Source organism: Erithacus rubecula, assembly GCF_903797595.1.
Source record: "Erithacus rubecula genome assembly, chromosome: 5".
NCBI lineage: Eukaryota > Metazoa > Chordata > Aves > Passeriformes > Muscicapidae > Erithacus > Erithacus rubecula.
Window position 1 is genome coordinate 52320942 of NC_136687.1, and position 12954 is coordinate 52333895.

At 42.1% G+C, this 12954-nt stretch overlaps 1 protein-coding gene across 2 annotated transcripts in view; it reads left to right on the forward strand.

Annotated features, from left to right (window-relative positions):
- Positions 1-12954, forward strand: part of TECRL (trans-2,3-enoyl-CoA reductase like) — a 57127-nt gene that overhangs the window by 13539 nt on the left and 30634 nt on the right. For both annotated transcript variants that reach the window (XM_079306281.1, XM_079306282.1), the window contains exon 2: positions 297-348. In XM_079306281.1, coding sequence (XP_079162407.1) covers positions 297-348 — 52 coding nt within the window. The remainder of the gene's footprint in view (positions 1-296; positions 349-12954) is intronic.

A 12954-nucleotide genomic window follows, 5' to 3' on the forward strand; every position in this document is an offset into this window, starting at 1 on the left:
TTCCCACTGTTTGATCTAGGGGCCAATTATTGCATTGAGCAGGGCCAGCAGCTTTCCTTCTTGACCCTTGTGATTTCACCCTTCCATCGACCAAGCAGAGGGTGATGTATAAGTCAAATTTGGAAAATCCTTAATAACATACTACCTTGTGAAAACAAATTTGCTGATGTTTTTCATTTCAGCCTGAAGCACTTGCAGACAAATTTAAGCATCTCTTCATTAGGGGAGGGGAGAAAGGATCCCAAAGTGAAGAAGAAAGAAAAATTTATCAGTATGCATTTTCCTTTCTTTTCCAGGTACCTCCAGCATCTACCATTCTTGATGTGAAACACAAATTTCACAAAACATGTAAGTACTATGGTTACCAGGCTGGAGACATGGTTTGAGGCCTTTCATTTAAGAGAAATTGTCAAATTTATTTTTCATGAATCTCACACAAAAGCTGAGGCTGGCCTGACAGCTTCAGTGCTCAGTAAGAATAGTGTTTGAACTAAGCTTCTATTGTAGTGCTGCAGATGGGAGAGACTGGAAGGAGAGAACTGCATAATTTATCACTGCCAGCACATGAGGGGCACTAGTTTTTCTCTTGTTTTTAACATTACATGGTGCCATTTCAAGACCAGTACTGCATTTCTTCTCCCAGTGTTATATTGGATAAACTTCAACAACAATAGACTGCTTCAAACTGGGCATAAACTCACCATGTGGATCAGAAAGCTGCTGTAGTGGGGAACTTGAGCTCAGGGTTAGATAATGACATCTGGATTTTGGTTAGATGTATGAAAGAAATTCTTTATGGTGAGGGTGGCAAAGCACTGGCACAGGCTGCCCAGATAAACTCTGGATATCTTGTCCCTGGAATGGTTCAAGGCCAAGTTGGATGGGGCACTGAGCAACCTGGTCTAGTGGGTGGCATCTTTGATACTGAGATTTCATTATTTTTACAAAAAAAATGGGTGTGTTCAACTGCCTTTTACTGAAAAAAAAAAAAAAAGGTTGTCAGCCACTAATATGTTTGAGTTCAGAGCAGGGTAAGTAGAAAAAGCATTATGCTTCTCCCATGTCCTTATATTTTATAAAACACTAAAGCTTAAGGCATCTGTAGTTGCTCCAGGGTTCAGTTGATGAAGTGAAAGGCTGTTAACCTGACTGCTCTAAAGTTACTTATTTTCCCTCCCTGTAAGGGCTTGTGTAATAGAAAATGGCAAAAGTTCAGAAGCCACACTGCTGAATATGAAAAGATGGAGTGCAGAAGTTTTAATATTTCAATAAGGGTATGTCCTCCCATCAGTTTGTCAAATGCAGTGCACTTCTGCCTAGAATCTCTTAAATCAATTGAAACTGGATTTATATTGATGCAGTTTAAATCAGTAGGAGAACACTGGCGCAGAGGTTTATGCCAATATAACTTAATGAGGTTTTTAATGGATTTGGGCTAAAATGATGTGAGATTGTGTATCAGCCATTTTAATGGCACCTGGTTTGATATTGAGGCATCTTACTCCTCAATACCCCCAGTGATATAAGTGGAGCTGAGTACACAGTAAGACAGTAAGCATACAACAAAGCAGAGTACACATCATGAACCAAACCTGCCAGTGCAGTGTGTTACAGCACATGGAAGGGCTGGCAAGTGCCTTCAATGCTTTTTAAATTCTCATTTTTTATGTCAGTTCATCCCATTCCCGGGAGTACACCATATCAGTGTCCTGTGTCCTTTCTTCTCAGTTCAGCTCATTGCTTTGATTTCTCTTTTCCAGTTCAGCCTGGATGTTGTTTTCTCATGAGGTTCCCACCCTCCTCCTACTTTCCCGGTTGCAAAGATGAAACTTTCACTTTTTTCTCTTTGTATAGTTAGAAGGATGACAGATAATAGAATACAGTTCTCTTAGGCAAGGGCTGGGAAGGAGCTGAAGCTGCTCTGTGGATGCCTTTGGTTAGCATGCTATTTTGTACTAGCTCATGCACTCATTTCTGTCATTCTGTGTGTGCCAGACTCACATGTTCCCCTATAATCTCTCATTAAAACACACTCCTACGCACACCCCCTTACAGTCTCCCTGTCTTCATACATTCTCCTTTGATCACCTGTGCAATTAAGCTTTCTCCTCAGCTGGTATCTTGTCAGCCCTTCAGTGAGAGGAACCCCTGTGCAGCAATTTCACAAGCATCATCTCTGTCACTGATCAGGTTTTGCTGCCTGATTCAAGAAAGGAGGAAAGAGACTGAATTATGAGTTGCAGCACAGGTTGTTAGTCATTAAAATAAAAGAAATGAGATCCAAGTGGCACGTGCCATCTTACTGATAAGTAATTTCTAAGTTAGTCAAATATTAGTTTGGATATGTGTTTATACAAAAGGCAGAATATGGACTTAGAAGTCCAGGAATAAATATTGAAATACTCCTCAGCCCTCACTTCAGGAAAACTGTCTCTACTGAAACAACCCCAGAAAAGCATAATATTGTTTTTTTGTGGCATTGAGTTCAGGGGGGTAATCCCAGTTTTGTCACTGGAGATTCAAGGATCTTAGAGGAGAATAACCATTTAAGACAAAGTGCTATTTTCATGGGAATTCAAGGGCTTTGTCCAGACTGAAGCTGTTTTTAATCATCCCCTGGCTGCCCATGGGAGGGACAGGCAGCAGCAACTGGGGTCAGCTCAGAACAGCAGATTCCCTGCTGCAGCCCCCTCCACCATCAGCTCTGCAGGGGCTTTCTGTAACAGATGTTAGAGCCAGGCTGTCATGCTTAATAGCAAACATCACACCTGCCCACCATGGATCTGTCTAATCCTTTCTAAACCTACTTACAGTCCTGACCTCAGCAAAATCCTTGGGGAAGGAGTTCCACAAAATGAGTGTGCTGTGGATAAATGCCTACACTTCTACAGCTTGGTATTTCCTGCCTGAAATTGAGTGGCAGATGAGTGTCAGGGTATCAGTGGCCATCATGCTGAGTTGTCTGAGGCATGGGCAAAGAAGCCTCAATTAAAATGATGTCATGCATTGGGAGACTTTGCTAGAATTTTCCTCATTCCTTTGGCTAGATGGCAGAGATGGCACCAAGCCAAAAACTGAGTGTATAAGAAAGGAGTCTCTTGACCCATTTTCACAGTTGCTTATAATGAGTTAGCTACCTGGCATTTTCTTTATCTATACAGATTATGTTTTCAATGGAGAAAGAAATATCTTGTAGGCTAAACTTCCTGAGCTCTTGTCCTTGGCGATAACTTTTCACCTTTAATTTATTTTTATCTTTGCAAAATGTGTTGGACTGCTGGGGGAGGAAATCTTACAGATAGAAAATGAAAAACTGTAATAATAATGCTAATTCAAGTATCACATAACTAAAATAAAATACCTCTAGAAGAGATAATATAGTGGAGTCAGTGATCATTAAATATTTTCAAGGTTACTGCATGAAAGTTGCTGAAAAAGCTTTTGAAAGAAGAGGAAGAACTGAAAGAAAAGGGGGAAATATGATCATAGCAGTGATATAATAAACAGATAGAGGCAACCTCCTGTTCAAGGGGGCCAGCACAACTACAGCTATATTTTGAAGCCAGAAGAGTGAACATAGGGAGGCTAGAAATTATTTTCTAGGCAGAAGGAGCAGGCAGGGAAGGGAGGAAGTATAGTGATGGGTGGAAGGAAAAAGGGAAGTCCAAGACATAACTGAAAACATCCTGGTTTGCAGAGAGAAATGAAGTGCTCAAGAAATAAGGAGCATCTAAGCTAACAGAAGTTATATAGGGCATTTAAAATGAGCAAACAATTAAGACAGGAATTGTCAGTAGATGGCACTCAATAAACAGCATAATTTCTGAACAATATGAAACTTTAGAATCCTGTTAAACTGTCTTATGACTGCTCCTTACAGGTATTTCTATAGTGATCCACAGAGCCATGTTCCCTGGAAAAATGGGGAAATATTTTCTGTTGCTTTTCTCTGGAGAGAGGACAAGGAAAAACACACTGCAATTCTGTCTTTGTGATGGGACCAATCTCTCTTTCAGCCTCCTCCCTACAGCAGGGCAGAGTTAGGAGTCATCTGCCAGGTTTTGCCCCCTGCTCTCATCCAGCATGTGTCCCAGCAGCCACAGGAGATCCCATCACCCCAAACCTCCTGGCCAGAGCACACCCCAGCCTGCACAAAGGAACACCAGAGACCCCAGGCAGCCCTTCCACCCACCTTCACCCAGCCTGCCAAACACCCCCACTGACTTCCAGCTGCCTGAATAACAGGTTTATTGCCTAATGCAAGGAGGTGCAGTCTCATAGGGCAAACATAAGCAGAAGTCCCACATCACACAATTCTTTTCCCTGTGCACATTATCCCTCCTTCCCTTTTCAGAATGACCTGTTAGTGCCTTCAGCTCACTTCTGTCCCCAGCTGCCTATCAGTAGTGCTCAGCTCAGGCAGTGCTCAGCAGCTGCAGGGAGAGCAGCATTTTAAAACCAACAGAACCCTGAAGCAGATCTTCAAAACACAGAACAGCAGAAGTTGAGCTGACAGGGTGAAGAGCAAGGAGAATCTCTCATTGCTTAGAAATCACAAGGCAGGCTTTCTAAGCACAGCTGAGAAGGCACAAGAAGTACTAAAATTAATTCTTTAGTCGAGGAAGTCCTCTTTCTTTCCTCCTTTTTAAAGAGGTTGCTCAGGGTTTTCATGCTCTGAATGTGCAACTTTTCTGGTTTTCATGACTCCTGAGATCTAGTAGCAGGATTCCAATAGCAAGGGCATCAGGAATAACAGTTTTTTAGCCAGGCTGGCACACAAGAATGGGATGCAGAGCTGTTGCTGGAAAGGATGACTGTACTGCATCACGTAATTCCTTTCTGGAGGCTGGCTGTGATGTTAAACTGCAAGGCTCAGAGAGGTGAGACAGGATGCTGTGGGGATTAGTCATTAGGAGCAGTACCAGGGAGAGCAGTGACTGCTAAGCCAGTCCTTGCCTACTGGCTCTGTATAATCAGGACTGTCTGATAACACAGTCTTGCTGAGAACCTGCAGTCCCTCTGATTTCTCCACACTGTCTATTACAGCTGGATTCTCAGGTTGCAGAAAGTTAATGAAATCTGTCAATTTTGATGCCTGGAGAGACTCATGTGCCTGATGAATACATCTGCTGGGGACTCAGAGAAGCTGAATTATGCTATTTATGGCTCAGCAAACTTGACTTCATAGTCTTGGCCTGTCAATCAGTTATGTGCCTCACAAACCAAAGAGACCCAAATAAGTTATATCTAGGGCACAGTGCCTTCCAGGGGGATTTTTCTCCTGTCCTATATTAGGAGGTCAGGCTTTGAGAAAGCAAAAATGTTTGAAAGAGGGCAATGATCTGATCCCACCATGAGTCGCCTTGAGCTGGACGCACTCCCTGGACAGAAAGGCAGCTACAAAGTCTATAGCTTTTATCAGATCTCAAACTCCTTCCTCCCTGATTGTGTCCTAAGCAGTTCACACTAGCCCAGAATCCATATATGAAGGAGTTTTCCAAAGGACAGACAATACCCTGCTGTGCAGGCGTCTGATTGCAGAGCTCAGAGGTGCAGAATTACGTCCCCAGTATGGATTCTCAGAGCACATTGGGTTGGCAGTCACATCCAGCTATTGTTTTCCATAAATTCTCCCCTCTCTGCATCCATAACAACTCAATTGGAAATCACACAATGAAGGCGAATCGCTGGGGATGGGCAGTTATTGCAAATGGGCACTGAGAAGTACAGTGATTTCATCAGTGTAAATTGCTCATTCATCTGTGCTGACTTTGTAAATGGAAATTACTAGATTAGGAGGAAACACGGTATTTATTCCATCCTATATTTATAATTTATTTTTCTTTTGTCTTAGTCACACAGCAGAGATCAATGGGACACTAGTTCCTGATGAATTTCAGTATCCCTCAAATGAAACAATTCTAAGATCTTTTTACTTCTCTATGCCTGTCAATACAATCCAGTTTATTAGAAAATCCTTGAATTTCTTGTTACTGCCACATTGAGGCTTGTATCTTCTGAAATTCTTTACTTTTTGCTTCCCAGCTCTAAGCACAAAGTAAGCAACAGCTCCTGCCACAAAACTCAAACCAGTTGCTACCCTCTTCCTTCTTAGCTCTCAGAGATCTCATCCATGAGTAAACTGCTTCCTGCCTATTCAGCACGTTTGTCAAAAGAGGCACCCAAATTCTTGCCTCAATATGGTGTTTTAGCCACAAAACCAGCCTGTCCAGTATCTAAATTTCTATCCTGCGCAGGGAGAAGCATCAGGAGGACGACCTCCTCTCAGCTTATTTGTGACATCTATGCAAATCTCTCTATACAAAATACAGGAATCTGTCTGCTGGTACAGATCTGTGTGACCTGATTTATGGCTTGGCTGTCAAAATAATTGAAGCCCTCCTGTGAAAGCTGGGAATTCTTTTCACTCCTTTGTAACAGCCAGTCAGGAAATGAGAATGGCATCATTGACCTAACACTGTTAAAAGAAAGGAGAAGCCAAACTGAGTTAACCTCATGATTTTAATCTTCAAAGTGAATGAAGATTTACCTTGTATTCAGGCACCACACACCCCATTCTGTGCTGGAATTGCAGAAAAAATGATTCTGGCCATGTTCCAAAAGGGACAGACAATGACTGGAGCCCATCACTTATGCCCTCCAGAAGGTTCTGTGCACTTCACAGACACTATTGTGCATCCTGAGCTGTGGCCATAAGCCTCCCATTGAAGCCTGACTTACTCCTCTTGACACTGCTAAGGCCCAGATTTTGCATTTGGACATTAGCTGGGGTGCTGAGATAGCAACAGTGAGAGTGAGCACCAGACCAGGCATCTGCAGTTCATTTCTCTGCTGAGCACTTGAATCTCATTCTAAGTTGTGGAGAAAGAGACACTAAGGCAGTATGAAAAGCATCTGATCAGGTATCCATGATGTTTTGCTTTCTGAAATCCATACACAGTTGCAAAAATATTGTATTATTAAATTAGGAAGTGATGGTGGAGGTTTGGTTCACCAAGCTGATTTAGAAGTGAGGCACAGAGAATTTTAAATAAGACTTTTAAACAAGAGAGAGATGTTTAAAGCATTCTGGTCTTCAAAAGATAATCATAAAAGGCAGAAGGCCCCCTGGGACTTTTGAAGTCTCCTGATTAACACTGAAATTAATGTGATGTTTAAGACTTGGGTCTTTAAGACTTGACCAATGGGAGTTGTGCTATTGACAGGGGTTGGTTGTGTGCTAGACACTTTCTTTTTGAGTTTTATCTTCTCATCTATAAAATAAGAATAATTAACCTGCCTTTCATCCACCTTGGTGTCTTTTGTCTCTTTAGGCTGCAATCCTGTAAGAAACATCAGGGACAAAGAATGACTTAAATATATTTTTAATGACCTATTGAACCAGAGGGAGTAAGGTGTCTAAACCACAAAAGCCAGACTATCCATTAAATCCTTAGAGAAATAAGATGACCTTCAGAAAACCAGCAATATTTAAATCAGCAATGGAAAAAGTGAAGATCAACTCAAAAAGTTTAATGAAAATTCACATTATTTCTCTTTTTTTGACAGCTGCTGCATCTGATGTTATTGCATTTCATTAGCAGGATTACAGATGAGTAACATAATAAAAGAAAAGGCAGCAAATCTATTGAGATATAGCTTGAAGCAGAACTGTCCCCCTCTGCTCTCTGGGATATTGTTCCCAGCTGAGATTTACAGGGCTCCAACAATGCATCACAAATGACATCCTATGTAAACAATTGGAGAACAAATGTGAGATGCTATTTAAATGCCTCATTAAGAAAAGGAAATTTCATAGCTAGATTCTTTGCTTTTCTTGACTTTGCAGTAGATTTAATTGACAGATCTAGATGAAAAACATCGAAATTTGTTTACCAGAATTGCCTGTTATTATTTACAATGTGTCTTATATTAGTGCCTATGGTGCAACTGAGAAAATTACAGTAGGAGGCCCTATAGAAGTAATCCAGGCCCTAGGAATATCAAGTCTTGAGGAATTAAAGCCTACTCAACTGTTAACAGAAGATGCCAAAGTACTTTTGGGTTTAAAACTGCTCCTACATCAATTTAAACTCAGATATTAATGTTTTTTGTCTGAAGAACAGACTCATTTCCAGTGTTAACCTGGTGTTCACCAGCAGACTCATGGGATTAATGTTCATTCAAGGAGCTCAGGATACTAAAAGCCACAGTGGATTTTCATTGATGTGAAAAGAATCTCATGTCCACTAATAGGACAGGTGTCTGTTGATTAAGGCAGGGTTGAGGTCACCTGAGGCTGTAAATGTGCTCTGCATCTACAGCAATTTTTCACAGGAGTCCCTGCACTTCTGAACACCTAAACTGGCACGTGGCTTTACTGAAAGGTCCAACAGCTCCTCTTACAAAGAGCTGCTTGGAATGGACCTGTATGAAATGTCCCAGGAATTCTTGTGAAGGAAGCCAACAGGCACTGGGTAACAGGAGAGGAAGTCAATCTCCCTTGCCAGAGTGAGCTACCTCCTTGAAAAACCTGTGAGAAAAGAGAAATTATGACAAGTCCTATGGTGTCATCTCTGCTAGACAGGCTAGAGAAGAGGCAGCAGCTTTGGTTTCTAAGTTCAGACTTTCCCCCAGGTCTTCTCTTCCTCATGGATTCCCTGGATGTGCTTTTGCAGCCCCTCCCTTCTGTGGGGCCAAGAGCTGTCATGTAACAAATTATGCAATTCCAGGGGTATGGTCAGGTGAGTACAAAAGCAAGGGGGGCTGTTCAGAACTTCATGTGAAAGATCTCACCCTGTCACAGTGGTTTGTTTTGCATTTGTTTAGATGCAAGCCCCCTCTCGTAGCCTATTTCTGTCTTTATTTTCTTACTTGTGCATGGTAGGAAAGAAACTCTAAGAACAACCAAAATAAGAAAGCTTTCAAACAAAATTTGGTATTTGCAACTCTTTCAAGTTAATGAAAGCAATGCATCAAAGACAAGAAGGTGAACAAATGATTCACAGTAAAAATAATGTAGCAGAGTTTTGCCTCTTTCTAAATTATCCCCAAGCTGCAATGGTATTGAATATATTTGCTGTTAAAAATTACTCACCACTGAAATAAATGATGCGTGAGTTATACTGGAACAACGTATCTTGCTCTGGTTTAAACACATACTAGTGGAGGGCAATATTTTTAAGTTCTGCCATTAGACTGCAAGTTTAGGGTGCACAAACAGTCTGGATGAGCTGTGTCTATCACATTTACAGAGGAGAAGCAGTTGAGGTGTTCAAAGGTCATGAAGTATTTGCCATATAGATCGGGATGGAACATCATCCCTCAGGTACAAGAATGAAAACTCACCAAGCAGTACCACCACAGTAAAGTCTGTAAAGCTGTGGAAAAGCACTTTGCTGACCAACTTTTAGGTTGGAAAAGGCCTCTAAGGTCATTGCATCCATCCTTTGACCAATCACCACCTTGTCAACCAGACCACAACGCTGAGTGCCACGTTCTGCTGTTTTGAGCATCTCCAGGGATGGCGACTCCACCACCTTCCTGGGAAGTCCATTCCAATGTTTAGAGCACTTTCCATTAAGAAATTCCTCCTGATGTCCACCCTTGGCTCAGCTTGAATATATGTCCTTTTATCCTGTCGCTGGCTGCCTGTGAGAAGAGCCTGACCCCACCTTCCTTCAGCTCTTTCAGGGAGCTCTAGAGAGTGATAAGGTCCTCTTAAGCTTCATAGCAGTGCTTCTGAAGCACAAAAGCCTTTCACAACCTGAGTGAAGTGATGGGATGGGGGAATTAAACCAGTTCTAATAAACTTGTCCCAGGAAGGACATGGTACCATGACAGCTCTGGCTCTCATGTCAGTGTCTGATCTGCTGCCAGAGCAGGGCAGATCTCTGCTGCCTTTTTCTCACTGGAGAAATTACAGTTTAGCCCTGTTCTTAGTGGGGATTAATTTTCAGTGTGGTGAATTTACCAATGAAATTATGGGAAGTTAATTTGTTCTGAGGACAAAACTGTGTCAATTCAAATGTGCTCAGTTAATTGTTGATGGCATTGGTGTGGCCATTAGATACAAAACCTACATTGCTTTGGGGGTCAGCAAGGGAAAGCATCCTGATTAGCTCAGTGACTGGAGAGAGCAACATCCCCTGGATAGTCAATATTGAAAGAAAATTATACTTAATTAGCATACTTTATTAGCTAATTGGCTGTAGAATGCTTTTAAAGAAACAGCTAGAGCCTGGGGTAGGATTCTGCTTAGTGCATCAACAGGGAAGGCAAAATGAGCTTTTGAGCCATCTTTCCTGTATTAGCTGTGATTGCTGGACCACTGGGTACTTTCTGATGCTGGAATATAAAGGCAGCAGGGCCCCAGTCCTGCTGTAACATTTGTTGGCACTGGAGTGCATTCAGGCAGTGTGCAAACAGCACTGGGTTGAACAGACCTCACCAGTCCTCTGCTCTCTGTCCCTCTTGCAGCTCTGTGGAGAGCTGCTACCTAAAGGGACTCAGCAGCTGTGCTGATTGTGGCAGTACTACACCAGAGCTCTCTGAAGTAGGGGGCAGTGACCTGTGTTATCAGTGTCCTGAAGCACAGCATATCTATGATACTACAAGGCACAGCACTGTTTGTTCCCTCAGAGCCTGGCATGGGATGAGCATGAACAAAGGTTTTAAAGGGAACCACATCTTAAAACAGGTCTCAGGACCTTACTGTCTGTGTTTCCTGAGACCACAAGGCTGAACAAATACCTGTGTTTAAATGCTCTGCTTTGTTACCAGCGAAAACCTTGTCTGGGCTGGCAACTCCACACTAGCAGAGATAGTTGAGCATTTATGGATTGAGATAGACAGCAAAAACTACCATAAACTACCAAATATTAAGATGCTTTTTAAGAAATCCCATGCCAAATTATGGACAAGAAGATAGAGAAGGAAGGATATTTTTCATCCCTGAAACACACATTTAGTTTGGCAAATGTATGTTCCTTAATGTGCAGTTTCTCATGTTTGTGTTGCCCTTAGTGTGAATGCTTCACTGATAGTTTATATTTAGGAGGAGAATCCTGCTCAAGTTCTCACATTCCCTGATACCTGAACAATTATCATTATAACCCTTTCCAGACTGGTGGAGATGGGAGAATCAAAGGCAAAAATAACTACCAGAATACAGATCCTGACTTGGCATAAATTACTCATTTCTCTTTTCATTTGGGCTGGCATTTCAGAGCCAGAACAGGAGTGTCTGTGAACAGGAAGCAAAGCCATCACTCTTACAGTGCATGGGTGGCAGATACGACCCTCCCTGGGGTCCCTGCTCCAAAACCTGCACAAACCCATCAGGCAGAGCCTAATGCAGAGTATGTGTTTAAAGCAAAGCTGCACTGAGCACCCCCAGCCACCCTGCAGTGTGGGCAGGGTGAGGGGTGCCAGCCCTGCAGTGACACTGCCCCAGGGTGTCACACTGCTGTCCTGGCCAGCACCATGTGCTCAGCACTTCCTCACCTCCCTGCACTGATCAAGGGCAGTCCCCCATGGCAAAGTTCCTTCCAGCTAGCCTTGAACCTATTTTCCTCTTTCTCTGTATTCTGGTCTGTGGCTGTTATTAATGAAATAAAAGGTGAGCCTCATTCGCTTTCCCTTCCTTTGCCCACGCACATTAATTTAAATGCAAATTCACTCAGAAAGATCAAAATTAATTATGCTTTCTGCAGCAGGCTACATGGAAAATGGAAATGCACAGGGCTGGCTTTTCCCTTTTCTACTTTATTTTTTGTGCAAAGTGCAAAGGAAAAACAATGTAGAAAAATATTAACATACGTGTCTAAATGTTGTGTGCTTGGTTGTTTTTTTTCCTGATGCTTTTTGCTTGTCTGAAATTCTGTTGCTTTCAGTTGCAGACTGTTTCAGAAGGAATATTGAAAGGTTAATCTGTTAGTGACATAAATTGACATCCAAATGACGAATAATATTCTGTTTACCACTAATAAGAATCAATCTGCATTAAGAAAAACTATGCTGACTCTTAAGGAATTTGTCCATTATTGCCTGATCAGAATATAGCTGAAGTATGAGACTTCAATTTTTTTTTTCCAGTAAAGGAAAAATAAAAGTGTGGGGTGTGTGTTCTGTTCCTTAACAAGTTCAGGCATTTATATAAGCTTTTTTTATGAAAATGCAGTCAAGTAAATTTGTGACTCAAGATGCATTGCAGAGTCCCACAGGCTGGAGCTTCACATCTGGGCACAGTCAAAGCAGCTGAACTGCTCCCAGAAACCAACATATGGACAGGGCTATCCTTTTTTGCCAGATCCTGGGCAAAAAAGGCAAAATTCTAAGAGTTTTTTAAAGGAGAATGGGTGCAGAAATTATGTGCATTGTGCTATAGAGACATTAGGTATGCTCTGAGAAACTTTCTGAACCAGTCTCTGTGAGGTTTCAGTGGAGCTGCCAGGGTGACTGATACATGACTTTATGCAGGAAAAATGGGTGGTCACAGATTTTAAACACTTAAGGCCAATGGGAATAATCAAATGAACAGGTAAACCAGAATCATTTAGGCAGATATTCAGTCAGGCTGGGGTTTGCTTGCTGTGTAGTCTGTGGGAAGTTCATGCTGTCCTGCCTTGGGCCAGACCCTGTCCTTAGCACTGCTGGTCTTTGCTGGTGTGTCTGGGGCCATCAGCTCAGCCAGCTCACTGCCTGCTCTCCCTTGGCCAGCAGTGTGGCTGTAGCTTGATGAGTTCACCTATTGCAAAAACCAGATGAAAGAAATGGATGCTTATGATCAAATAGCTAATTTTTCAAATTCCATATGCCATTAAGAAAGTGCTTTTTTGTGTCCCTATAGCAACTAGAGTTCAAGGTGCCTTTGTAAAACACATGGTCAAAGATCTTCCCTGGAATGAAACAAATCAGAGAAAAAAGCTGACAAAGAAAAGGGATTTATCCCCA